Here is a 26,357-nt window from a genome sequence, read left to right as displayed (position 1 = left end):
CATTACATACAGGCGGACCTGTGAGCGCAGGTGCACGGTCATGTCAGAGTGCAGGAACAAACACGGGATATGAAGAGAGGCTCGGTGCCTCTGTGGTCTCATGGGCAATTGCAGAGCATGGTTGAGGAAACACAGCTTTGACTGGCTGGTAATTGGAGCAGTGCCTGAAGCCTCCGCTCTACAGCAGCCCAGAGGGAGGGGCTGCTTTAGTTAGAGAGAGAGAGAGAGGGAGAGAGAGAGAGAGAGAGAGACTTCGTCACAGCCAGGAAAACCTCATGTAAACCCTCTCAGGCTCAAGTTCGGGATAACTTTATTGGCTGGACTGTTTCAGTACAATATTGGCAAAACAAGAACAGTTACAATAACAACTCTCTCTACCTCGCTCTCTCTCTCACACACACACACACTCTCTCTCTTTCACTCTATAATGCTGCCTTTTACCTCTCTCGCTCCCTAACTCTCTCTTACCGCTCTCTCTTCCTCTGTTACCCACTCTACCTCCCTCTTATTGTTTGTTTCTCACTTTCTCTCTCCTTCTCTCTCTGTCTCTTCTCTCTTCACCCTCTCTCTATTTCTCCCTCTGCTTCTCTCCCATTAAAGAGCAGAGACCGGTTCTTCCATGCTCGAACCCGTGGCCGGCTATCTAGGGTACCAGGATTAACACCACAGCACAGACCGTGTCCCAGCTAACATAATGGGCTCAAATCACACACATTTTAGGATAAAGCCTCATATCTGAGCTCACAAAGTGTATTTCACATTTTGAGACACCCCATAACACAGCATTTGTTGACAAGTGATATGAGAGAGATACAGAATTGGCATCTGAAAGTGAAAGAGGCATGTGGTAGACATGGTAGAGTGATGCAGAGGGCAGTAGACTAAGGTGCCATTGGTTCATCATTGGGGATATATGCATTTTCATGTAATAAAACACACACACACACACACACACACACACATACATCTGCCTGTCACCCCATGTCTGGAGCTCATGCACGCTCCACACACAACCCTGTGCACCCATGCTCGCAGCGCCTGGCTTAGGTGTCCATTCAGTGTCTGGATCCCTTTTTTGCTGATGCCATCAGGCTGGGGGCCTTTGACAGAGGCGTGCACAGGCTCCTGACTCCACCTCCCCACCCCACTGCTTTTTCTCTGGCCTTTCAAGCCCTGAATGTACTACTGCGGCGCTGGATAATCACGGGGCATTACCGCCTGTTGTGGGAGGCATTAGCCGTAAGAATTGAACCGGTGGGATGGTGTAAAAAACGAGGCAGCCATCGAACACTAAAGCTGATGAGGCTCGATCCTGGCAGCAAAGCAGAGCAAGGATTACCCAGTCCAGCCAGACACACACACACACACACACCATCACGACAGCCCACAATGCACTTAGGCTGGGACAACCTGATTCCTCATTCTGTTTGCTTTTCTCCATAGGGCATATGTAGTACCATGTGCCTGTTTATGGGCAGGTCCTGTAATATACAGTATATACTGTAATAGTGATAAACTGGCAGACCTCGGAACAAGGCCCTGTTTCTCTTGTTATTGCTGGACGTAGTACGCTAATTCAGCTCCTGATACCCCATCTGATATCTCAGTATCAGGGTATCAGCTGATACTGAGCACAGATCCAAAACCAGTGTAGTGTAGGACGTGTGTTTCATAGTAACAGGAATCATTAAGGCCGCCTATTGATTTTGAAGATTTGCAGATTTACACTATAACTGAAAACAGTACGAAGTGTGGATCAGTCACATCTGACCAACATTCAACCTGTTTAGGATTATTATCAATATATCAGTATATCGTCGCTGTCCAATGAAAACCATGTTTCTCCAAAATGGCAATTTTACCGGAGAAGGCAAAAATGGTCTCAACTTTGAATGGAAGTCAATGTAAAATAGAAGTAATGTTGAGCATTTCTATTGGTCTGTTCATCCAGAATTATTTACAGCTACAGGGTTCAAACCATGGAGACAAATGTGTTTTTTTGGACAGCCATGATGTACACTCTCAGAAAGATACCAGACGTTCACCAGGGATGAAACCTTTTCTGCCATTGGGGTGGTACACCTAAGAATCCCAGGTATTTAAGTAAATAAGTAAATAAGTAAGTAAGTAAGTAAGTAAATAAATAAATAAATAAATAAAAAATAAGCCCAGTACAAGTGGTGCTTATAGCTAATTTCACATTACAAAATCAATTTGGCATTTGTTTTTTTACCAAATCTGATTTGTTCAGAATGGTGTGAATACAGAAGGACCTGTTGTTTCAAATCTCATTAATTACATAGTCATTCCATGTGTGGTCCCAGATTGGACACAGTCAAAACATAGTTTTGGCACCATAATTAGATCTCATCCATCATCACCTAGTGTCATATATGCCAAACATGCACATTTCCATCACAGAATTTGGATTTAAGCAAAAAAATTGGCTACAAGCAATGGGAAGACTATAAGGACAAAAGTATTGGGACACCTGTTCATTCATTGTGCCTCCTGAAATCAAAGGTGTTAAAAAATCCTGCTTCTTTTGGAGTAACTGTCTCTACTGTCCAGAGAAGAGGGCTTTCATAGGGATTTTGGAGCATTACTATGAGGAATTGATTCTATTCAGTGTCAAGAGTGTTTAGTAAGGTCAGGATGTTGGATAATCACCACTCCACCCAGTTCCACTTCTCCACAGCTCAATCCTGGGTGCTTTATAGCCCTCTAGCCCACATCTGACATTATGTATGGGGCCATTAGGTTGAGGTGTGTATCTGCTCCAGATAGTCCTATTTCATTGACAGTACTTCTCTAGACAGGCTGTGTGTGTGTATTTGCACATATCTGTCAGCAATGGGTGCAACTATTGCAATAGGAGCTGAATGCATCCATTAGAAAGGGTGTCCACAAACATTTGGAAATAGTGTAGCTTATCTCGCTCCCTCTTCCAGCACCATTCAGCCCTTACTATATCAGTTTCCACTGCCTCTGTGTTTTAATTAGAACATTTTTGGACGGTTTAGAATTTGTCCCTTCTTGGGCCTGAGATGCCATCAAAGAATAGCTGACAAAAGCAAACCTTTTTTGTTGTTGTTGAGGGGCTTTTTATGGAAATTGTTTAAAGTACTAAAATAGCAGCGTCCGGTCTGAAACTGTTTTGACTGGCTCGGATTAGAGGTGGCCTGTACTGGCCTTTCCGACAACTTAGTGAAACATTTAATGAAAACTGACAATTGCGCAAAAGAGATGTCCTGCAAAGGAACAGTATGTGATGCCGACCACTTTAACCTCTGAGAAGACTGTCAGTCAGTCATACCCCCCCACACCTTTTCACTCTGTTCTTAAGCTGAATGATATTCCATGTTCAGCAGATCTGCTGACTAGGCAGAACCCTCAGCTCTGAAAAAGGAAGGGGGGTTTCTGATGACATTATCTGAGGGTTATTACCCACGCTCATCGGGACCTGCGTTACCCATTCCCATCCCAACAGCTCTGAGTCTGATTTACTGCTCGGGCCACAGGGACTAGGCCATACGTTATCTTATTTCATGGGCAGTCTCTCTTTGCTCTTGCTTGTCTTTCACTAACTGCAGTCCAGCTACTGCCTGTGCAAGTGCTCTTCCTCTCACTTCATTAATCAGCATTCACGTGGACTTGGCTGGGTGAACTTACTGTAAACATCCACTTTTTTTGAGGTGCTATTATTAATCAAAGCATGACCTGTGGAAGAACTTTCACTGTTAATGTACACATTCCAGATTCTATCCTGGACATGCAGTGTACAGTCAGGTTCATAAGTATTTGTGGAATTGAACCTCTGTATATCACTCTAATGCATTTAAAATGAAGCAACCAAGATGGGATTGCTAGACCTCTAGTCTAGAGTGTAGACTACTATTTACTAGGAGCTGCTATTTGATCAGTAAGTGAAAAATGTGCTTAATAGGATTGCTGCACACTACTGGCTTTAACATAGTATGCACATTATATTGCACAACCCTACTTCCCACTTCTGTCTCAGTCTCAGTTTGATTTATTTACCCTTCATAGTCTGCACTCTGTGTGTCTCGTCTGCACTGTCTGCATTGTGTTGTACTGTCTGTCTGCACTTGTTCTGTGTTGCACTTGTGTTCTGTCTACACTGTGTTGTGTGTTGCACCATGGTTCTGGAGGAACGTTGTTTCAGTTCACTGTGTACTCTGTGTATAGTTGAAAGGACAATAAAGCCTCTCTACTTGACTTGACATTACTGTATAGTTCATATCATCCGTAAACATCAGTCATACATACAAACCCATGCCATAACAGTGCCTCCATCATGTTTGACAGATGAGGTGATGATGCTTTGGATCATGAACCCTCCCTTTCCTTCTCCTAAAGAATCTTGTTCCAAAACAGGGCATGCATTTTATTTATTTATTTATTTATTTATTTATTCCTTTACCAAGAAAAGAATTCTGCAGTCATCCACATTTGTTGTCTTCTGTGGGTTTTTTTTTTTTTTTGGTTCAGTCAGTTTTGTAAGCAAGCTATCCTTTCTGTACCTACTGGCAGAATGTTCAACAGAATGTTCAACCTACTACTATTATGTAGAAAACACGGTGCTTCCAGGAAAAACTAGAGTAAAACTAAACAAAAGCTAGATTTTAACTAACCCATCCACCACTACAGCTGTCAACGAAGGCCCAACTTATCTTTGATCTGATATGTCAGCACTGAAAAGCAAATGCTCATGACCTCAAAGTTGCGCCCTCATGCTATTCAGACTAATGACGTTAAACTGACTGACTACGTTCAAACAGCGGGTGAAGAATCCATATCAGATTTTATCACCATATCTGATCTTTTTTTAGGCTGTTCACACTATTACATCTGTATACATTCGTCTAAACAGTTCATGCTTCTAAACTAACCTGCTTGTTTAAAGGAGCATTGCTTAATGTGAGATTTTGGTTTCATCTGCACCAGCATCAGAGAAGCTATCAAAGAGTTCCAGTGGCTGACAGCTGCTGGGCTTATCACCGTGAGCAGGTTGTTGAGCCACGGCCACTTCTTTAGTTTCCCGGGTTTCTTTAAACTTTGTTTTTAAGGTTTTTATGTTTCTTCGACTCTGGAGCCACGTTCGTCCTGTGGCCACGTTCGGCCATTTCTTTAGCAGTTTTCTCAAACACTGAGCAGTTGTGAAATATCACCTCAAATATTTATAAGGGCTGTTACCTCCCTATCCCTCACTTCTGTTGTCAGTTCCCCTTCTCCTTAGCATGTATTAAACATAAATGTGGAGTAGGATTGATGAAAGTCACATGGATTCCAGATGAATTCCAATCTGGCTGTTAATAATATTGAGTCACACCGCTGTATATTGGATATGTATCGGATCCCAGATGTGAAAACCTGTTTTTGCCATTCATACTGACACACAGATAACACACCTTTGCTTATTGTCCTTCAGGATCAATAAAGCATCCACCCATCCATCCACCCATCCATGCACTTATACCTGCTGTGAGAACATAGGCATTGTGTCATCATAATAGCAATGTGGACTACAGTGTGTGACTGCTATAAACCATGAAGCAATGTAAGGCCGTCACATTCTTCAGTCCGATATAAACAAATCTTCTGAATTTAAGTAAGAGTCTTGTGTATTTGTTGGTGACCTTTCAATAGTAGGGGAGAGTTGGGAGATTGACAGATGACATTTCTTGTTCTGCAGGCCATGTGTAAGCCTTCAGTTACCAGCTCGTGGGTCAAATGTCCTGGATTACTCAGATGTAGGATGATATGTGTACTATAATATGTAGGAGTAGGCACATCATCTCATAGCTATGGAATGCTGAGGTGAAGGGGAGTAGCCAGAGCTGTCTGAAATCTAAATGATGCAGGATGTTTGGACTGGAAGGGACGAGAGCTTGCTGTCTGCATGTGCTGTCGGGGCATTGGGTGACCTCACAAGGTCATAGAAGTCAGGCCACTGAAAATGAGAGCCAGTGCTTGTCTAGGATCAGTGTTTGGGATGTATGGTTCTATGAAGGGGAGGAACTACCTGTTTCTTAAGCTGTGGAATGGGGAGTGCCACTAGGCTACAGCTCACATTACAGCTAGCAGGATTTTCAGCTGTTGACTGATTATACAGAAGCCAACACCATCTATAATATTACACGCATTTTTCATATGTAGATCCGCATTTTTGGTTCCCTAAAGAACCATGTTTCAAAAATAATAATAATAATAATAAAGCCAGAAGTGGTTCTTCCATGGCATTGTGCACATTACCCTTTTTGTTGTCTTTATTTTAAACGTTGTATGTGGGAGGTGAGCAGGGTTACAGTTGGGAAGGACACACAGTGTTATGCTGAGCCTTTGGTTTCCCAGCAGCCTCCCCTTCTCTGTAATTACTCACCTTTTAGCCACATACCTCAGTTTACACATGCTCGTCCACCTACACGTTCACTGTCCACTCTCCTCACATCAGCCTGCCAAAAACAGGCTGGAGTTAAGGGGCCTCCTATAGGAAACCTAATGTGTACTGAGTTAGACATGGTTGCGTACACAGGGCTGTTTGAACTGCTTCTCTGTACTACTGCAGGTCCCCTTTAGGGGAAAAGAGTTTGCTTTGCTGGATTAAACGTTTGATTTGCTGTTTGGACATTGCAAGTAAGGCTCAAAAGATGTGCTGTAAGATGTGCTTTAGGTAGGACACAAATGCAGAAGCATTTGCTGAACAAATCCCAAACAAAATGTTAAAGCCCAGGAGAAACAAGTGCATCCATCCATCCATTCATCTTCTTATCCATTTCTTCCTGGTCAGGAATGGTCATGGTCGGTCCAGAGCCTACCTGGAATCCCAGTCATGCTTCTTTGCCATCGGCAGATGTGGCCTCAAAAGAGCACAGTTGGCCTTGTCCTCTACAGGGTGGGTAGATGGCATTTTCTACCCACATTACTCCAGTGCATTGCTGGCTGGCACTGGCGTCTGCTGGCAGATGCATCAGAGTCAGGTACACGTCGCTTTCCTCAGAGCGCGTTGGTTGCCCAGTGGTGTTGCATTGGCGGCAGTTGGGAAAAGGAGGCAGTGGGTGGCTGCGCACATGTTGAGGGAGGTGTGTGTCGGTCTTCACTCTCCCAGTGTTGGGAGCATTGCATGTTATAGGGGTAGAATATGTATGGGTAATGGGTAAAAATGGGAATATATTTTTTTTATTGTATTATAAATACATAATATAATGTTTATGTATAATTTAATATAATATAATATAATAAACAAACACATTTGACTTTATACATAAAACATGCAATACAACAACAAAAATATTTGGAAATTCTTGGTTATACACTTAGTGTCCACTTTATCTGAAACACCTTGTACTTTCTACTGGCTGGCCTTCCTATAAAGGTGCTAGAAATGATTCTTTGAGAAATGTTATAGAAAAAAATGTTTATAGAGCCTTCAGTGTTCTTTAACAATTTAGGGGTTTGTTAATGGAACCAAGAGTCCATGGTTCTTCTGTGGCATTACTCAAGAAGCTATTTTTAGCCCCTTTAGCACCTTTTAGGAGTGTGTAACTCATGTGCTGTCATGCACAATTTATCACTTGCCATCTACCTCATACATCATTGGTTAGTTTCTGACCACAGATGATGTGTTTTATTCATCTCTTGAAAGTGCACAAATAACTATGATCCACGATAGGGTTGCATATAAATTGGGGGACGGTGGTTATATGTGATACTGTTACCCGTACATAACAGCTATTGCTGATAAATAAACATTTACAAAATACAGTAATTAGGACTACATCCACTTAAATGCATTAGCAGACTGATCAGCCCAATGTCCATGGTACCACTTCCATTTACCAATAGTGGAAGCTATTTGTAGTTCCACTCATACCAGAACAACACTACCACCACGTCAGAGTCACTGCAGTGCTAGGAGTGACCCACCACCCAAATAACACCTGTGGTGGTCCTGTGGGGTCCTGACCTTTGACATACAGGTTGAAATGAGGCTAACAAAGTATACAGAGAGACAGATGGACTACAGTCTGTAATTACAGAACTACAAAGTGTTCCTGTATGGTCAGTGGAGCTGATATAATGGACATTGAGCTCAGAAACATAGAGGTGGTGTTAATGTTGTGACTGATTGGTGTATGTATTAAATGTCATAGTCATTAATAACATAATTACGATGTATAATGGACATTGAATGCAACTCTAGGACATCAGGAGTTGATGTTATTGTTCACCAGCTCTTTTGTTTATCATTTGCATTCTGCACTGTGAGAGTCAAGTTCTGTGGTTTCTGTCATGTGACTGAGACTTTCAGCAACTATGTGAACGTCTATGTGTGTGTGTGTTAGTGTGTACTGTAAGACCTTTGGCCTGACAAATATCTCCTGACAGATTTAGTTTGTGAAAAGCTATTTCAGTGCCTTCCTGCCGGTGTGTCTGAACGGACATTCTGAATGTCTCCTCTGATCAGAGGAGCTTTATTAGTTCAGCGGCAGTAGTTTATACTAGGGCTAGATGTGAACTGTTGAATGGAGCAGAACTTGGGCTGCGACTGATTACGAGAAACACAAGCACAGACAAGAACGCAGACTGAGAACAGGCCTGGGTTCACGGCCATGCCGTGCAGACGGAACTGTGCAAGCACACACTGATTGTGATTGGCCAGCGCGGCTGCCGTGTGTTATTTGCATATAGTTGAAGCCAGCCCACTATCCCAGAATCCCTCATGCATTTTTCTATACGTTGCTACTACCTGTTGAAAACAAATGGAGGCAAAATTGGGGATGACCTTTGCATTTGCGCGCCATGGACATGTACCGCAAGGCTAAATACAGTAGCTTTCAATTATAACATCTGACTTCACTATGTTTGTAGACGTCAGTGTTCCAGAGGTGCAAACACCACAGGGTTACGCCTCTGCGGTCATTTGATTCACCAGAAGAGAATGACTGAATGCCTCCAACAACAAAGTTTGCAACATCATAGCCACATGACTTAACGTTCTCACTCTGTTTCAGTCCCACTCCCGCTGAGCAAACAGAGCCTATCGCAATAGATAAAGAGCCGCGAAACAGCCAAGGCACCTTGCTTATGTGCCATGTGTTCATTTGTATGATAGAACACCGGTGTGGCCAAGACGTTTAACCCCTAAAAGAGGCCCTTAAAAAGTGTTATTACAAAACTGTTACCAAAGATCAGCCCCACCAGTTCCTGTCTGTACAGTCCCTGTAGTTGCTGAGTAATACACCTTAGTGTGTAATAAGCTTTGGGGTGTTAAAGGGTTAATATGAAACAAAAGTTCAGAGAGTCTCTCTCTTGTAAGGGTGCTCCCCTTCAAACCTATTAAAGAAATGCTAGTGTTTTGACCTCTGACTATCTGCTGCACCTGCAGCTATTCAGTGTACGCAGTAAAGGAACAGGACATGCATGAACACTGCATTTGTAATAGAATCCAAACAGCAAAAAAAGCCAATTGGCTTCTCTTATAACTGTGTAACTGCGTCTTTTCTATATACAGGGAAAATGCTGTGCATGGTACTTAAATATTTGATATAGGTGCAGTAGATTGAAAACAGTGGGGCGATTGTACAGCAGAGTGTGAGTTGATGGTTGATTACATACAAAATTACTATAATTAATGTACAATTTATCATTAATTGAACATTTATTTCTTTAAATTAATATACACTATATATATGTACACTTTGCTGACACAGATGTGCAAATGCGCCCACACACAGCTAGTCTAGTCTAGAGAAGTGCTGTTAAAAGGATAGGACTCAACATGAACCTGTTGGCACTATGTCTAATGCCAGGTGTGGGTTATCAAACCCCGTAGCATTGAGCTGTGGAGCAGTGGAACTGTGTTCTCTGGAATGATGGATGGTGCTCCATCCAGTACTTCACAGCAGTGCTCCAACTTCTAGTAGAAAGTCTTCACTGGACAGTAGAGACAGTCACTCCAACAAAAGCAGGATAATTACTTTTTTAACTTTTTTTGGATTTAGGAAGAAACGATGAACCAGCAGGTGTCCCAAAACTTTTGTCTATATAGTGTTTAAGTTTATGTCATTTTTAGTATTAAAAGTTGTGAGTGGTCTTGCTAGGAGGGGGGGAAATGTGAATAATAATAATAATAATAATCATCATCATCATCATCATCTTTTTGGTGCTCCATACTTTACATTACAGTATGGGCAGGGTTAACCTTTCCCAGCATGAACCTCTGTACATGAGCATTATGCTATTGTACTGCAATGTTGTTCTACGCAGGCCCGCTAATGCCCTAATCCCAGCAGTGGTATGACCACTGCTGTGTCCTGATCCCACGTCTTTGCGGCTAAACCCTGGCAGTGGCAATTACCATACATGTGGCTGGGGCAGTCGCTGCCCTTACAGATCAGAGATAGAAAGAGAGACAGAGAGAGATAGAGAGAGAGAGAGAGAGAGAGAGAGAGAGAGAGAGAGACAGAGAGAGCTATGTAGGGGCACTGGGCTTAAGGCAACTACAATCCACGTCTGTACAGCTGCCACAGCTCCTGTTTCAAACGGCTCAAAGTGAACAACACATGAAAATGCCATCTGACCCCTAATGGGTTCATAATTTAATAGCCACAAGGCCTGAAGATTTACGCCTGCCATGGACTGTGAAAACGGGGTTTCACAGCAGCGCTACGTAGCTAATGGAGTTGCGGTATGCCGATACAAAGGCAAGACTAGGGACAGGAAGGACAGTGTGGAGCAGATTGATTACTACTACTACTACAGCTCTGATCTTGTTATACTGCTAATGGATTGACTTAGAATGGCACAGTAACACTGCTAACCCATTGGCACAGTGACATGCATATACCCATGCAGGCACACACACATACACATATAAATATATACACTAAGGTCAGCATTATAAATAATAACAACTTCTAGTTTTAAAGATATTGTATTTTGGTTCATATGCATTCTGAGTTTGAGGTATTTCAGTACACTCTTAGCTGAAAGGGTTCTACATAGTCCTAAAACATGTCTTTTTGACAACATGAATACCCTTTTTGGAGCTATGTAGAATTATTTTTCATAGGTTTATTAAATAAAAAGATCAATCAATAAAATTTAAATAAAATAAAATAAAAACATGTACACATACTTGAAGAACCTTCCTTTCCCTTGAAGAACCTCACCTGCCTAATACTAAGTAGATCCCCCTGTGCTGCCACAGCAGATCTGGCCATTCGAGACATGGACTCCACAAGACCTCTTAAGGCATCCTGTGGTATCTGGCACCAAGATGCTACCAGCAGATTCTGCAAGTTGTCCTGTAAGTCCTGTAAGTTGTGAAGTGGGGCCTCCATGGATCTCATCAATGAGCCTTAGATGCCCATAACACTGTTACTGGTTACTTTTTCCTTTCTTAATTGGAAATCAGTGTTCTCCTCTAAGCGTGTTGAGCTTTGGCATTAAAATAATATAATAATATCTTCTAGTTTCAAAGGGTTGTGGGTTCGATTCCCGGGCTCGGCAAGCTGCCACTGTTGGGTCCTTGAGCAAGGCCCTTTACCCTCTCTGCTCCCCGGGCGCTGGAGTTGGCTGCCCACCGCTCTGGGTGTGTGTGTGTACTCACTGCCCCTAACACATGTGTGTGTGTGAGTGTGTGTTCACTACCAGATGGGTTAAATGCGGAGGACACATTTCGCTGTACAGTCCACACTGTACAGTGACAAATACGTGCACCTTACCTTACCTTACCTTATATTGTCTTATGGTTCACATGCATTCTGGAATTGAGGTATTTCAGTGCAAGCTTAGCTGAAAGGGTTTTAATGGGTTTATTCAAATAAAATGATAAAAAAATAAATATATAATAAAAAATAAAGAAAGAAAATAATAAAAAATGGGATGGGTTTGATCCCTGGTAATGCTACAGCTATCCGTGGTTGGCAGGCCAAGCCTGAGAAGCCAGAGAGCCTAATAGGCCTCACTCAGCTGATGACTCAGTTCAGTGGAGACCTAGCAAGAGAGTAGAAGATGATTAAATTGGGGGAAAGGTAAAAATAATGGTAAAAATAAGAAAAAATGTATTTGTGGTCAATCATATGTGTTTTACAGCTTGTAGTTGTAGTTGTAGTGTTGTAGTGTGTGTGTATACTCTTGAATCAAGCTGCGAGAACTTTCCCTTGTCTTCCTTTTCTATTATGCACTAGCTGTGAGCATTTCTCAGCACCCTTTAGACTCGACCCCGCCCACACACAGCTTTACCCCACATTACCCGGGCGTAACATGTGAACTGTACAAATCTCCCTCTTTGCACCACAATGCAGTGGCGTGTCTCTCCACTGGTGCGTTAATCCACTCTGTTGTTGGTAGCTGACGCATATGTGTTCCCGTGTGCTGCTTAGATTATCTGCTTCATGTCTACATAGGTGCTGCCTTTCACTCCGGGCCTGCTTTTGCTCCTCACTGAGACAGCTTTGCTCTGTCACAACACTGCACCTTCACTGTATCTTAAGCCATTGCCTTCTATAGATGAGTCAGCGTGTGTTTTTTGGGCTGTGTAATGCTGGAACTCTTTTTTTCACTCTGTAAAGTAGTGCACATAGACATGGATCAAACCCGATGGATGCTAGGCCCCTTTCTGACAGTCCTGCCACATCTATTGTGCTCCGCCATGCTTGAAAAAGAGCAGTGGTTGCCCAGAGGCTGCAACTGGAACAAGAACTTTTTTTTAGGCAGTGTAGGCAGTACAAAGTAAAAAGTTCACAGGCAGAATTTGTGGCTGTCTTTGTGGGTGTTGGGAGAATAAAGACCTGCACTGTACAGCATATATATTATGCAGTTTAACCATTGTTGAGTTATATATATATGTACATATATATGCAAATACATGTACATAAGTTATTTAAATGTAAATAAATGTATAGTTTTACATACTTTTTTAAAGCTGTTTGCACCAAATTCTGACCGTACCATCCGTGTAAAATGAGATGCATCAGGCCAGGCTACGCTTTCCCAGGCTTCAGCTGTCCAGTTCTAAAGAACATGTGCCCACTGCAGCCTCATCTTTCTGTTCTTGGCTGACAGACAGAAGTGGAACGTGATGTGCTCTTCTGCTGTAGTAGCCCATCCACTTCAAACTATTTACTTTAGTGGTCTGGTATGTATGTTTGGTAGGTAATACTGTTATAAGTGGCCTTAAACACAACATATAGCTATGAGCTATCAGTACCTTGTCTGTTGCGTGGATGACCTTTATTTTCAATATTTACAACAGGCTCTGTCTTAAAGTGTATGCCTCTCAAGATTTGGGAAAGATGCTGGGGAATTTTAGGAAATGTGATTTTACTGGGGTTTAATGACATCCCTGGTTTTCTCACTACAGTCCCAAGCATTATTCCATAAATACAAAAACCTTGCACAACTGCCCCCTGAATAGTGATTACATCTGCAAGCAAAGGCTCTGTTGTACAGACTCCTACATACTAATAGTACTGCGTATTAAAATTAAATTTCCAGGACAAACATATTACAACATTTGTTTGTTTATGTTTTAGCCAATAGGAATTTGAGTGATCTAAATTGTAGTGCATCTGTAATGTAAAGAAGTCATCTTCCTAGCCTTAATGTTAGCAATCTGGCTTCCTTTTGGATTAACTGTGGGGTTGGAGGGGCACTGCCAACAGACCACCCTCAAGTATCTGCCCTATAGCACTTGCAATGAAGCTCCTCCCACATTCAAAATACATAATCAGACGGACTATTATTATTATTATTTTTTTTTTTTTTATTTGGATCATTCAACGTAGTTGTAGCAGTTGATCTGGCATGTTTACAACAGATGTAGACATGGCTGTAAGTTTCATTTAGGCAGGAGTGGCCCTTTAAACGTGATGTTAAGTAGCAGCTCTGAACGAACACTGCAATGGTCCAGTTTGAAGAACTGACATGTTTGACTGGGATTTTTGCCAACATTCTTTAAAGCTTGCCCGACCTCACACTTGCTAAGAATGAATGCATTTGTCTTTGGAGCACAGTTTCACCCCTCGAATAGGATCCGAGGCCGTGAACAGCAGGACTGGTGTGGAGTGATTGGGTTTGTGCGTCCCTTAGAAACAAATGCAGCCCTGTCGGAATGTTTTAATGATTTCTGAAACCCCGGAGGAAACTGCTTCCCGACACAGGGCAGTGGAGAATAGGCATTTCCTGAGCGTGATGCATGCAGATAAATTGCACTGATACGCCATGGTGGAGTTTGGAGGTTTGAGAGAATCGTCTGGTAATTGCAGATTTGTGCTGGAAAGCCAGCACACACACACACACACTCATGTGAGTCTAGACACATCCTTTGCCATTCTTAAAGGGACCAAAGCTACGTTAGTATGCCTTTAAGAGGGATATAAGATTAATGAGTCCTTTGTTCTGATTGGCTATCCTGCATTGTGCTTTATTCAAAAAGCACTGAGAGCTGAAACATTGCAAAATGGATGGGCGGGGCTAAACTGCCACTAACTGCAGCATCACTGGACATCTTAATGCTGACTGTCCACCTCTCTAATTGTCCTGTACATCAGCTAACAGAATGCTTGTGTTTTGGTATCTTGCTGAGGAGGGTCATCCTTCTCACCAAAGATCAAGGCCAGTAAGCAAGGCCAGTTATTGCGTTATTGGTCTTCTGAACATTGATGGCTGTGGCAAACACCAGGGATTGAACTCACAATGTCCCAATTATGGGGCCAACACATAGACAGTTTCACTGCTTGGGAGCTCTAGTCTTAGCAGTTTTAAGCCACTGTCACTGCACTGGCGCCTGGGCAAGGGTTGGGATATTTTAGACAGCAAGTCAGTTCTTAAAGTTAGAAGCAGAAAAATTAAGCATGGACCAGATTGTGATGCCAGAGCATCCAGTCATCTAGCCAAAAGGGCAGGTCTTGAGAGGTTTTTCTGGTATGCAGTGGTCAGTACCAGCCAGAAGTGATCCAGGGATGGATAAACCAGTGAACCAGCAACATAGTCATGGGCACCTAAGGCTCATGATGTGATCCATGGAGTCCCCACCTCTCAACTTACAGCACCTGTAGGATCTCCCTTGCCAGATCTTGTGGAGTCAATGCAGAGCCTACAATATATGAGGCAGGTGGTTTTAATGTTATGGCTGATGGATGTATCATTTCAAGTATCAAGGTGTTTGGTAGCATCAAGGCATTGTTAACTGTTAAATAACATGTAAATAACACTGTAATTATATATGTATCATAATGTCTTTTTCTCTTGAAGATTTGATCAATGTTATATGAGTCACTTTAGCCACTTCACAGCTTTCGACAAAGTATTTTATATCGATGGGTGCATCCCGATTGTGTACTACACAAATACTATAAGACATTTACGATATAATCATTTTAATATTGCAAGTTTGGCAGGTTAGTAGCATTGCTATGCCAACTTCTGCCATGACATGAGTAGCTCCTCCCTTTCCAGTTCACATTGCATTGCGGGACAGTTGTGTCCATCGAAACTAGACCCAAAACAGACTATGCTCCAAGTCTTCATTATTGATTTTGACACCTTATCTAAATTACATATTACATACTTACAAAACTAGTCAGCATTACTAATTAGTATGCAGTTGGGATACATGGGACCTATGAAGGTCTAGAGTGCTAACATCATATTAGAACAAGTGTCTGCAGCAAGATAGCTGTACGTATAACCCCAGGTACAACACTCAGACACCCCCTAATTTGGACTCAAGTCTCAGAGTCGGATGTTACATTATAAATACTATGGATTTAAGAGGGTGTATGACATTAAATATTGACACACTTAGAAAACTTGTTCCTCCATTCACCCAGAAGAGCAAAATGGCTCTCTGAAACTGACTCGTCATATATTTATCCTGGTAAATAAATAAGCATGCATTGGAGAACAGTAGAGCAACACAGTTTAACTCCATTAATGGAATTTTGGTAAATATCTGCTGCAATGGAGAATAGGGTTCATTGTTTGAATGAAGAATTTATGACCACCCCCACACTCAGCTGAATAAATGACATTGTGTGATTAGTGGAGCATTGTTTGCCTTCTAACGCAGTGGTTGTGAATAAAACAATGGATTCTCAGGACGTCACATGAGAGCATCTCGAATCAGAGATAGAAACTTTCCAAATGGAACCCAGCCGTCACCCAGTGACTGTTTCTGTTAAGGCTCTGTGAACGGTTAGAAGCTCATTCTTTTCAACGCATAGTCCTATCTTACAAAAAAGGCCAGATTCTCCAGCTTTGTAGTAATAATAAAATATAATATGATATAATATAATTTAAATGGCACTTTTAAAGCACTTAAATGAGCCATATATATATATATATATATATATATATATATATATATATATATATTTTGTATTCATACAGTACATACATTAAGTATTGACACAGCTTTAGTAACTACAACACTACACACTAGTGCTGCGCTTTGTTGTTGTGCTTCGCTACGCTTCATTGCGCTGTACTCTTCTTGCTAGGCCAGCTTGTCAGAGGCTTGGTTTGTTGGCATCTCTGAGCGCTCTGTCTTGGGCGCGACCCAGCGGGTTGACTCGGGGACGGCCGAGCTCTCTGAACTGCCTCAGTTTAGCCTCAAACCACAGCACTTCACAGAGCAAACAAGCCCAACTTTACTTTTTTTAGTGTTCAGCTATTAGCCTGGCAGTGGTGGAAAGGTCATAAAGTGGGCACTATTGTTTCTCTATTCATCTCTGCTACTTTCATGATAATCTGTGTAGCGGAAAGTTAATTAAAAAATGAAAAAGTTGGAATTCCCTTAAGTCTAAAAGTAGCAGGCGAAAGCAAGCTGTGAAGGAACATCTACTATTTATCTCCAATTGCTTTTTACGAGATGCTGTCTGACTGTGTTGTGCTGAGGGAAAAAGTTACAAAACAGTAATTAAAGAGCCTCTTCCTGTTTTGGAATATCCTTGAAATTGACTGGTCAGTTCAGCCCTGGAGGTCATGCAGTGTAATTACAATGCATTGTTAAGCTGCTGGATTTTTTAATAAAGCTCCATTTTTTATCTCTAACTCCCATGCCCTGCGGCCTCTCTAATCTAATTGAGAATGAAAGGGGGGCACCCAATCACAGACCAAAAGCTTTGTAATCAACACAGCACTGTCGCATTCATCCACAAGGGTATCACATCACATGATAGATGGATGCAGAGGTGGGTCAGGTTGGAGCAACCACGTTAGAACAACTTTACTGTGATGGCACTAGAAATGGCCCCAGTCGTAATATGGGGTGTTGTGGATGGTTGCCTCTGGCCTCGACCTTGAGGGATGGACCTCAGACAGGATCAAATAAATACCAAATAATAGAGCCAAAATATATCAAATATAGTGAGGCAGCAAGTTCAAACTTGCATTATCTGTATTAAGCCATTTACATATTGTGAATTCTGGAAAATCAAAAGAATCAGGTTCGGCCATTATCCAGAGTTGCTCTTTGACACATGTAGCATACAGCCAAAGATATTCCTTGTCTGATGATTTAGTTTTGAAAAAGACAGGTTGGTATATTGGAATAGACTGGAAAAGACTAGCTGGTAGATTGGAAAAGACTAGCTAGTAGATACTCAGTATTTGTATTTGTATTAAAAAGACTAACTGGTAGATACTCAGTATTTGTATTGGTACTGGAAACAACTAACTGGTAGATACTCAGTATTTGTATTGGTATTGGAAACAACTAACTGGTAGATACTCAGTATTTGTTTTGGTATTGAAAAGACAAACTGGTAGATTCACAGTATTTGAATTGGTATTGGGAAAGCCTAACTGGTAGATACTTAGTATTTGAATTGGTATTGGGAAAGCCTAACTGGTAGATACACAGTATTTGAATTGGTATTGGAAAAGCTTAACTGGTAGATACACAGTATTTGAATTGGTATTGGAAAAGCCTAACTGGGAGATACTCAGTATTTGAATTGGTATTGGAAAAGCTTAACTGGTAGATACTTAGTATTTGAATTGGTATTGGAAAAGCCTAACTGGTAGATACTCAGTATTTGAATTGGTATTGGAAAAGCCTAACTGGTAGATACTCAGTATTTAAAATGGAATTGGAAAAGCTTAACTGGTAGATACACAGTATTTGAATTGGTATTGGAAAAGCTTAACTGGTAGATACACAGTATTTGAATTGGTATTGGAAAAGCTTAACTGGTAGATACTCAGTATTAGTTTTTTTGTCTTTTCCAATACCTGTTGCATCTAAGATAGACACTGGAAATGTATTTTACCTCATCATGATACTAGAATGAAATATTACAGTTACATTACATACATATTTACATACCAGTCCTTTCTTTTTTATGTTGTCCTGCTGTGTCTATTGTTCCTAATTTGTCTGCTTATCTGTAGAATATGGCAACAGGAGGACTGTTCCAGGGTTGTTAAGGAAATAACCTGCTTACATATGCTAGAACAATCCATTCTGCAGTCTGTAATATCTCAGGGTCGTAATCAACTGATCTCCGGCCTTTTCTAGCCTACCTACATAACAGTATTTGTTAAGAAAAGAAAAATCCTTGATCTAAGATCAGCATCCTTGGTCTGAAGAGGTAAGTATGCATGACCTAAGTTACTCTTGAGAGGGGGAAAGGGCAGTGCTAGCTAAACTTACAGATTTCTCAGCTAAAGACAACAGATGTCAGCAGATGATCAGATTTGATTTATTTAGTCTGTTTTGCTATAAACATTCAGAACACTATGCAGATTGTGTTCACCTGTGTTACTTACTGTTTTACACAAGGTTGTTTTGTTTAGGGGGGTGGGGGGTGTTGAGAGGGAACACCCTGCTTAACCGGGTCCAGTCTTTGACCTCCAGAGGGTTTTGGTTAGTAATGGAAACAGGGCTGGAGCTCCAAGCAAAGCAAGAATTTCCAGAGTCAATAAAGCCTCTGGAAACCAGATAAGGTCAATCGCTTTTTAATTCAGCGCAGATGAAGAGGAACAGTAGAGATGGGATCGTGTTCTCTTGCTCCTTCTCAGTTCGTCTAGTCAGGTCTGTGAGGGTGACTGAGTGGGCAGTACCCTGGACCAATAACCACAGGGTCATTGGTTCAAATCCCTTTATGGTTTGCATTATCGCAGCACATCCTTAAGACACTTGTGAAATAAGCTTTAGAGAACTCCACCCTGCATTCCACCAGCATGTTTCACCTATTTAATATAATAAGAAACAAGACGAGAGAGCAAGTAGAGTGTTTAAGACAACAGAAACACCTCACCTTATGTCATTAATTCATTCCAATACTCATTTCCTATATTTAAGTCAAATAGTCCCTTTGGAAAACACCCTAGACACCCCACAAGGCCCTATAAGCAACCCAGTAACATTACTACTACAATAAGTCATTTGATAGTTCAGCATTTTTACTGTTTGTTTTTTTAAGGCCTTTTGTCACAGATGGAAGTTGGAGGAAAACAATGAGATGGCGGCTACCTTTTCACCCTTTTAATGGCCTTTCATAGTATAACTATGCTATAAACGATATAGCATGATGCTTAATAGCACCAGCAGTAGCATTAGCAGTAGGACCTTTCTTTGTAGCCTTGGGGACACAAATACTAAAGTCACAAATGAATGCAAATGAGACACTTATGCAAACACAAGTTTGAATGAACTTTAATTTTTTATTTTAAAATGCTGGAGCAGCATAAGTATCGGTATATCTGTATACCTATAGGACTGACCTGGGTTGCTTCCGAACTGCACAGCATGGTGAATTGGTATTTGAGAGAATACTCAAGAGCTCTCTGACCCCCCAACCTCTCCACCAGCTTCTTTCAGTTGGAAGCAGACGAGTTGTAAGCAGCCTTCAGAGTGTTTACTGTTCTCCTCCAGGCTTTTAACTCCTGTCTTTAGTTCCAAGCTGACTTCATACAACAGCTATGCTTTCTTCAGAGCACTCGCTCCAAAACAAACACTTCCTATGACGTGTCTGAGCTTACTGTAACACAGCTGTGCCATCATATAAGGTGTGCTAATTTCCTTTCATAGATGTTTCCTTTCCTTTCACAGCTGTTTTTCTCTTTGTCGGAAGGACATGTGGCATAAAGCGTTGGTCCTATTGTTGCGGCTTTGCAGGTTCGATCGCCTAGACATGATGCCTTAGCTGTCTGTGGTCCAAAGTGTTCTCTCTGGCCCTTCCTCGCCCCACATCACTCACTGTGTATGTTAGCCAACTTAATTGCGTACTTCTACTTTTCCCTGAGGAAGCGCATGCTAATCCTCACCCTGCCAGGGCTGTTGGCATCAAGTGATTGGCCACCTAGCTACCGTGTGGAATCAGATAGGACTGAATTGGGGGACCATTAAACCGTACATAGAGGTGCAATCAAACGTATTCAACCTCCTCTGCAAATGAGGTCTATTAGCAAAATGCACAAACCTTCAGCTGTTTGTAATGAACCTATTTCGCTTTCCTCACAATATGTAAACTTGCTCAGAACATTTCAGTGTATTAATTACAGTGCAATTGCTCCATTATTTATAATAATTACTAATTAAGAATAAAAAAATACAGGAAAAAATACAATAAAAGCACTGTGAGCACCAGAGGGGCAAGAACATCATGTGAGCTCTGCTCTTTTCACTCTTCATTACACTCTTGTTGTGTGTGTGTGTGTGTGTGAGTGCAAGTGTGTACGTGGGGTGTTTTTCCGAGTGCTTGCTCTTCCATGAGCACACCTGAGCTCGGAGGCCTAACACTGGAGCCCCGGTGTGTATGCGTGTGTGTGTGCATGTGTGTGTGTGGCTGAGGCAGTTTAAGGCAGCCATGCAGGACAAAGCTGCCTTTGATCGTATTCTACTGTCACTAACTCTAATCTCCGTGCTCTGTCCTCGCTCCACCATCGAGTCCCGGCACTGGCTGGAGCAGCCTTCCCCATCACAAGTGCACTAATTTGAAGGGTCTTTCCAGGCTTGAGAAGGATTTTTTGGGGGTAGCAAGCTCCTCTGGGGAGATCCCACAGACAACATGCTGAACATCCTGATTTCTTCGCTGGTGGACGCCGATCGTAAAATGCGTTGGAGGAGGAACGAACGGCTCGCCTCATTGGTAGAGAGGTTTTTGCTTTGTTTTTATTGCCATGCTGTGGTCCTAGCCTGTCTAGCTGTTTGTCTTTTGACCCGTCCATCCCAGTTTTAGTCTTCTGTTTTAGCCTCTGATTTGGATATGCATGTCGTCATCTCATCATTAATGTGAAATAAATAAATAAATAGACCTAATGTCTCTAACATGGCAATCCCTCTTAACTTTCCATGTCCATCGGTGTAAAATGCATGTATTCCGAGTCGTTTTGGACCATTACTATTGGCCTCGTCATCGTGACAGGCTCAGAAAAATACACACTGTGTAAAGCTGGCAGCTGGCCAAAGAATCAAGTGGATTTTTGATAACACTGACGATATGCAGTCTGGTCTGCAAACTGTCGTCTATGGCGTCTAATCTCATTTCCCTGCTCTGGCTCTGCATATGATGTGTAAGCATATGAGCCATATGTACGTGTAACATGGAAGCAGCTGGAGTAGAGGATACCCAGCTTGTGCAAGGCGAAGCTAGAGAGCCATGCCAATTGTGTGAAGTGTATGCCTATCTTTCTTCTATCTGTATCCCAACCACCATGTAGTTCCTTAGATACACCACGGAGATCCTTAAGGAAGCAGACAGGCTATGCCAGGTTTACTTTGTTAAATATTTGATTCTCTTCTCGGATCAAGACCTCCTCCTCGACGGTTTCCTCTTGTGTCCTGACCCCCTTGACTTATTTGCTCCCTTCGTAAAGCCACTAGCAATGAGAGAATGTGACCTCATCATCTGAGGTATGTGGGGTTAGTCGAAGTGCTGATCTCAGATCAGCGTAGTGTTCTGCTTCTGTCTGTCTTACTCACAAAAGACTTTACCTCACAAGATCAGTCGTCTCGCTCTCAGTCGCTGAATGCACCCTAACTGCCGTCTAGCTGACCTCATCCCCCCTGACCAGTGTCCCTGTGGGCCTGTCTGTCAAATGGAATAGAGGTGAAAGTATGGTTGTTAGCAATATACTGCCCACTTGGGCTGTCCATATGGGGGGTAACACCGTATGGGGTTCATTTAATAAGATGAAATCAGAAGAGTTGGCCTATGGAATGTTAACTGTTGGTCAACATGTGTGTCTGTCGACCCTCCTGTTATTATTTTTTTATTATAAGTTCTAGCAAAGTTCGCCCAGTGAATCTGGCAGGATCAAACCATTAGTATTCAGTAGGTACTGGTACACCAGTGCTCCAACTGTCTTTTGTTTGTTTCAATAAGAGAGGAGGCCAGTCTCCTCACTTACTGCTGTTCTATTAGCATGCTTTAGCCGAGCTACGCTAAGGAGCTAATACATTTTACCCACCCCTTTTAGAAGTGTGCTGCCACCCCTGAATATAGGAACCATTGCAGCTTGGTTGAGTGTCTACTCAATCATAGACTAGCAAGAGGAGGTTAACAAAGCTAGCTAGCTAAAGTTGGATGCTGGGGCATCACCCGAGTTGACCGCAGTCCAGTTAAACACTGTACACTATTTGAAAGCATATTTCAAATTCCTTTACCGTGTTTAATGCCGAATTTAACCGGGTTAGCATTGGTAGCATTGTCTCTAGTTGCCATTATTAGTTTATAACAGCGCATTATACAGTATTTCTCGCATGGAACACCATGGAAACCTGTTCACAGGTAGAAGCTGGAAGGCATGACTGATTTAATGAAACACAAATAGAATAATTGAATATAGAATAATACATAGAATAATAATAAACTGTATACTACTACTGTTACTACTTTTTATGTGCGGTGCCGCCCTTTCGGATTTTGAACTCTAGGTCGGTGAGAGGGTACGTTCCACCTGAAATTTCGACATTACAGTTCAAATGCCATGCATCAGTAGATACAATGCGAATACAGTAGTAGTCAGTAAATAAAATGATATATTTCATTGCCCTTTTTTCTGTATGAAATTATATCTCTCGTCTCAGCTCTGGAGATTAGACACAGAGGCCAGGCTAGCTGCCATATCGTCACCTCCAAGGTCCAAGGTCCAAAGTAGCAGTCCAGAGAGGGGGAAGTTAATCGGAGAACATGATGTTCAGTGGGAGAAGCAAGACAACCTTGGAATGCATATTTAGTTGGTTTACTTGGTCTGATAAGCTGTTTTTCTTGCATTTTTAATGGGTGCAACTTAGTAATGGGCCTCCAGAAGCCGAGTGTGTTCTTTTCGCTTCTGATATGGTGTCAGTGTGGTCAGGCACTAGCACAGCTGCGTTTGCCTCATTAGGTCCCATGACCCACTGTATTTGGATTGTTTGACCACACCGATGTACCAGGCCCCCAGAAAAGGCACTTTTCCTTCGTCTCCGCCGCCGTTATCTCGGCCATCTCGATGACTCCAGGCCGTTACTGTAACCGTGGAGACAGAGCGTTTGTTTGTGGAAAGGAAATGGTACTTTTTTTGAGCTCCTGTTAGCTGAACAAATAGACCCGTAAGAAGCTGCGAGAAGAAAAGACTGCACGAACCTCGTCCGTCGACTGATTGACGACGGCCTCTGGAGACCCGTGATAGTTCATGCTTTTGTGTTGTTGCTTTCGCATGTGCAAGGTGACATTTTGCAGCACAGAGGCTTGGCCCATGTTGTTGACTTTCAAACAATGTAAGCTTCGCTCTGAGGTCCACTTCATCCTGTGGGTGGGGGTCCGGAAAACCATAGGAAGTAGTCTGTATGGCAGCAGCGGGCCGTTTTGGTTTCCCTTGCGGTCACTTATCAACCAAAAACTCCAACGCGAAGATGAAATGTGTGGCTTGGGGAGGACATGATTATGGACTAGCGAGAATGCAGAGGTTTGGTTCTTGAGAAGATCTTAAGACTTCTTAAGCCTTTCTTCAAGAAACTACGCACTGCATAATATAGCCAGTTATAGTGGCTATTTTTAAAAACCCTCGCCAGTTTGTTCTCTATCTGACCAGTGTGTGATGCTGTGTTGTACTGGAATGGGTGTATCAGTAAACATGTAGAAGATAGTGAGCTCCTGTGTTACAATTCTTGCTGTTTATTCATTTCTATGCATTTGTAACCCTCCAGAAATACCCCTGCAATATCAATTATCAACTGGCATCAACAGATATGCAGATGAACATATCCTCATCGGCCCAGAATTCCCATATCACTTTATCCCTATTTCAACGTGGTCTATCACCCACAAAACAGCCAGCTAAGAGCATCTCTGTGATCAGAAACTGTTCATTGATGAAGAGCTAGGGGATGACTAATACAAACTGTGCTGAACAGATGAGCTGCAGCCTATAACTGTACACCAGTGTACTCCCCCATCAGGGGTGCACAAAAAGGGGGTAAACCAACTCGGTCACAAACAGTGATATTCCAAACGTCATGGGATAGCAGTATGTAGGTGTTACCTCAGGGGACAGCCACATTAACCTGTACAATTTGTCAGGTGTTACAATTGTTACAGGTGTTATTGTGTTATGGAGCGGCACCGGTCGTCTTCAACGTTTTTAAGTTCAGCCCTGTTCTCTGCTGCGTTCTCTTCACTGGCTTCCTGTAGCTGCTGCCAGCATCACATTCAAAACCCTGGCGCTGGCCTACAAAGCCAAGACTGGACCAGCCCATCCATAATTCATGGCAATGGTCAAAAGCTGATCAGTATCAAGAGCCCTTCCAGCTTCAAGTACGGCTCGGCTCGACCGCCATCCTTTAAGATCCACGGAAGACAAGCGTCCAGGCTTTTTTCTGTCCTGGCACCAAAATGGTGGAATGAATTTCCTCTGGGTGTCCGAACAGCAGAGTCACTCGCTGTCTTCAAACGCAGACTGAAGACCCACCTCTTCCGAGGTATATTGTTGAGTACTTATATTTAGTAGTATCTAAGCGTAGAGGTATCTTTTGGATCCTAGTCTATACAAGCTAGCTATGGGTATTTTTCTGAGTGAACAGTGAAGCACTTTGTAAGTCGCTCTGGAGAAGAGTATCTGCTAAATGCCTGAAATGCAAATGTAAATGTATTTCCTGATATGTATTTAGTGTGGGGAGGCAGTTTGGTTGGCCGGTGGTGTTGTCTGTTTTTGCAACTGTTACTCTAATAATGAAGAATGTGACAGTGATGATGATGATGATGATGATGATGACGACGACATCATAACATTCCCCTCCAAAACTGCACCAGTGCATATAGTGGTTGGTGTGGTGCAACAGATAACACCACTACCTGCTAGTGAGCTACCTCGCCATGTGGGAGACTGGGGATCGATTCCTGGTCTGAATGACTATGCTGCGCTACACCAATAAGAGTCCTTGGGCAAGACTCCTAACACTACATTGGTCCACCTCTGTAATACGAGTAACCTTGTAAGTCGCTCTGGATAAGAGCGTCAGCTAAATGCAGTAAATGTAAATATAGTGGAAGAGTGAGGACTGTGTAGAGTGCATTAACTCACACATGCCAAAAAGTCCAAAAACTTAGACCTACATAAGCTGTCAACGTCTAGTTGCAGAGTCTAGTTCTACAAACATTATAATAATAATTTTTATTATTATTATTGTTATTATTATTATCATTATTATTATGATTGTTGTTATTATTATTGTTATTATTATCGTTATTATTATGATTGTTATTATTATTATTGTTATTATTACTGTTATCGTTATTATTATTATTATCGTTATTATTATGATTGTTATTATTATTATTGTTATTGTTATTATTACTGTTATCGTTATTATTATTATTATTGTTATTATTATGATTGTTATTATTATTATAGTTATTATTATGATTGTTATTATTGTTATTATTATTATTGATTGTTATTATTATTATTATTATAGTTATTATTATTATTATCGTTATTATTATGATTGCTGTTATTATTGTTATTATTATTATTATAGTTATTATTGATTGTTATTATTATTATAGTGATTATTATTATTATTATTATAGTGATTATGATTATTATTATTGTTATAGTGATTATTATTATTATTATTATGATTATTATGATTATTATGATTATTATTATTCGCGCCGGGAAAAAGTAACTTGCTCTTCCCATCTTTCTCCATCCCGTCCTAACCCGGGTTCACACAACCGGCTGATGTGCGGGGGGGTCCAGTTAGCCCGGACTCTGCCACAGTGTTTTTTAAACGGGGAAAGTGGGAACTTTCTAAACCACTGTCAACACCAGTCCAGACTACAGTAACGGTGCCTCTGTACATCTGCGTGAAGGACGCTGAGTTCAGGCTGGGACTG

The 26,357-nt window shown here is 41.8% G+C and overlaps 1 protein-coding gene across 10 annotated transcripts in view; it reads left to right on the top strand.

Moving 5' to 3' along the window:
- The window catches only part of tjp1a (tight junction protein 1a), a 177,827-nt gene that overhangs the window by 69,363 nt on the left and 82,107 nt on the right, over positions 1-26,357 (top strand). The window contains exon 1 of one of the 10 annotated variants that reach the window (XM_072671467.1): positions 20,998-21,125. The exons of the other annotated variants lie outside the window; for them this stretch is intronic. Within the exon in view, the coding sequence (XP_072527568.1) occupies positions 21,045-21,125 (81 nt within the window). The 5' untranslated portion in view covers positions 20,998-21,044. Of the gene's footprint in view, positions 1-20,997; positions 21,126-26,357 lie in introns of those variants that run through there. 10 annotated transcript variants of the gene reach the window in all.

The sequence above is a fragment of the Salminus brasiliensis genome, chromosome 25, assembly GCF_030463535.1.
Source record: "Salminus brasiliensis chromosome 25, fSalBra1.hap2, whole genome shotgun sequence".
Lineage (NCBI taxonomy): Eukaryota > Metazoa > Chordata > Actinopteri > Characiformes > Bryconidae > Salminus > Salminus brasiliensis.
Note: the sequence above shows the minus strand (reverse complement) of the source record. Positions and strands in the feature narration are given on the sequence as shown.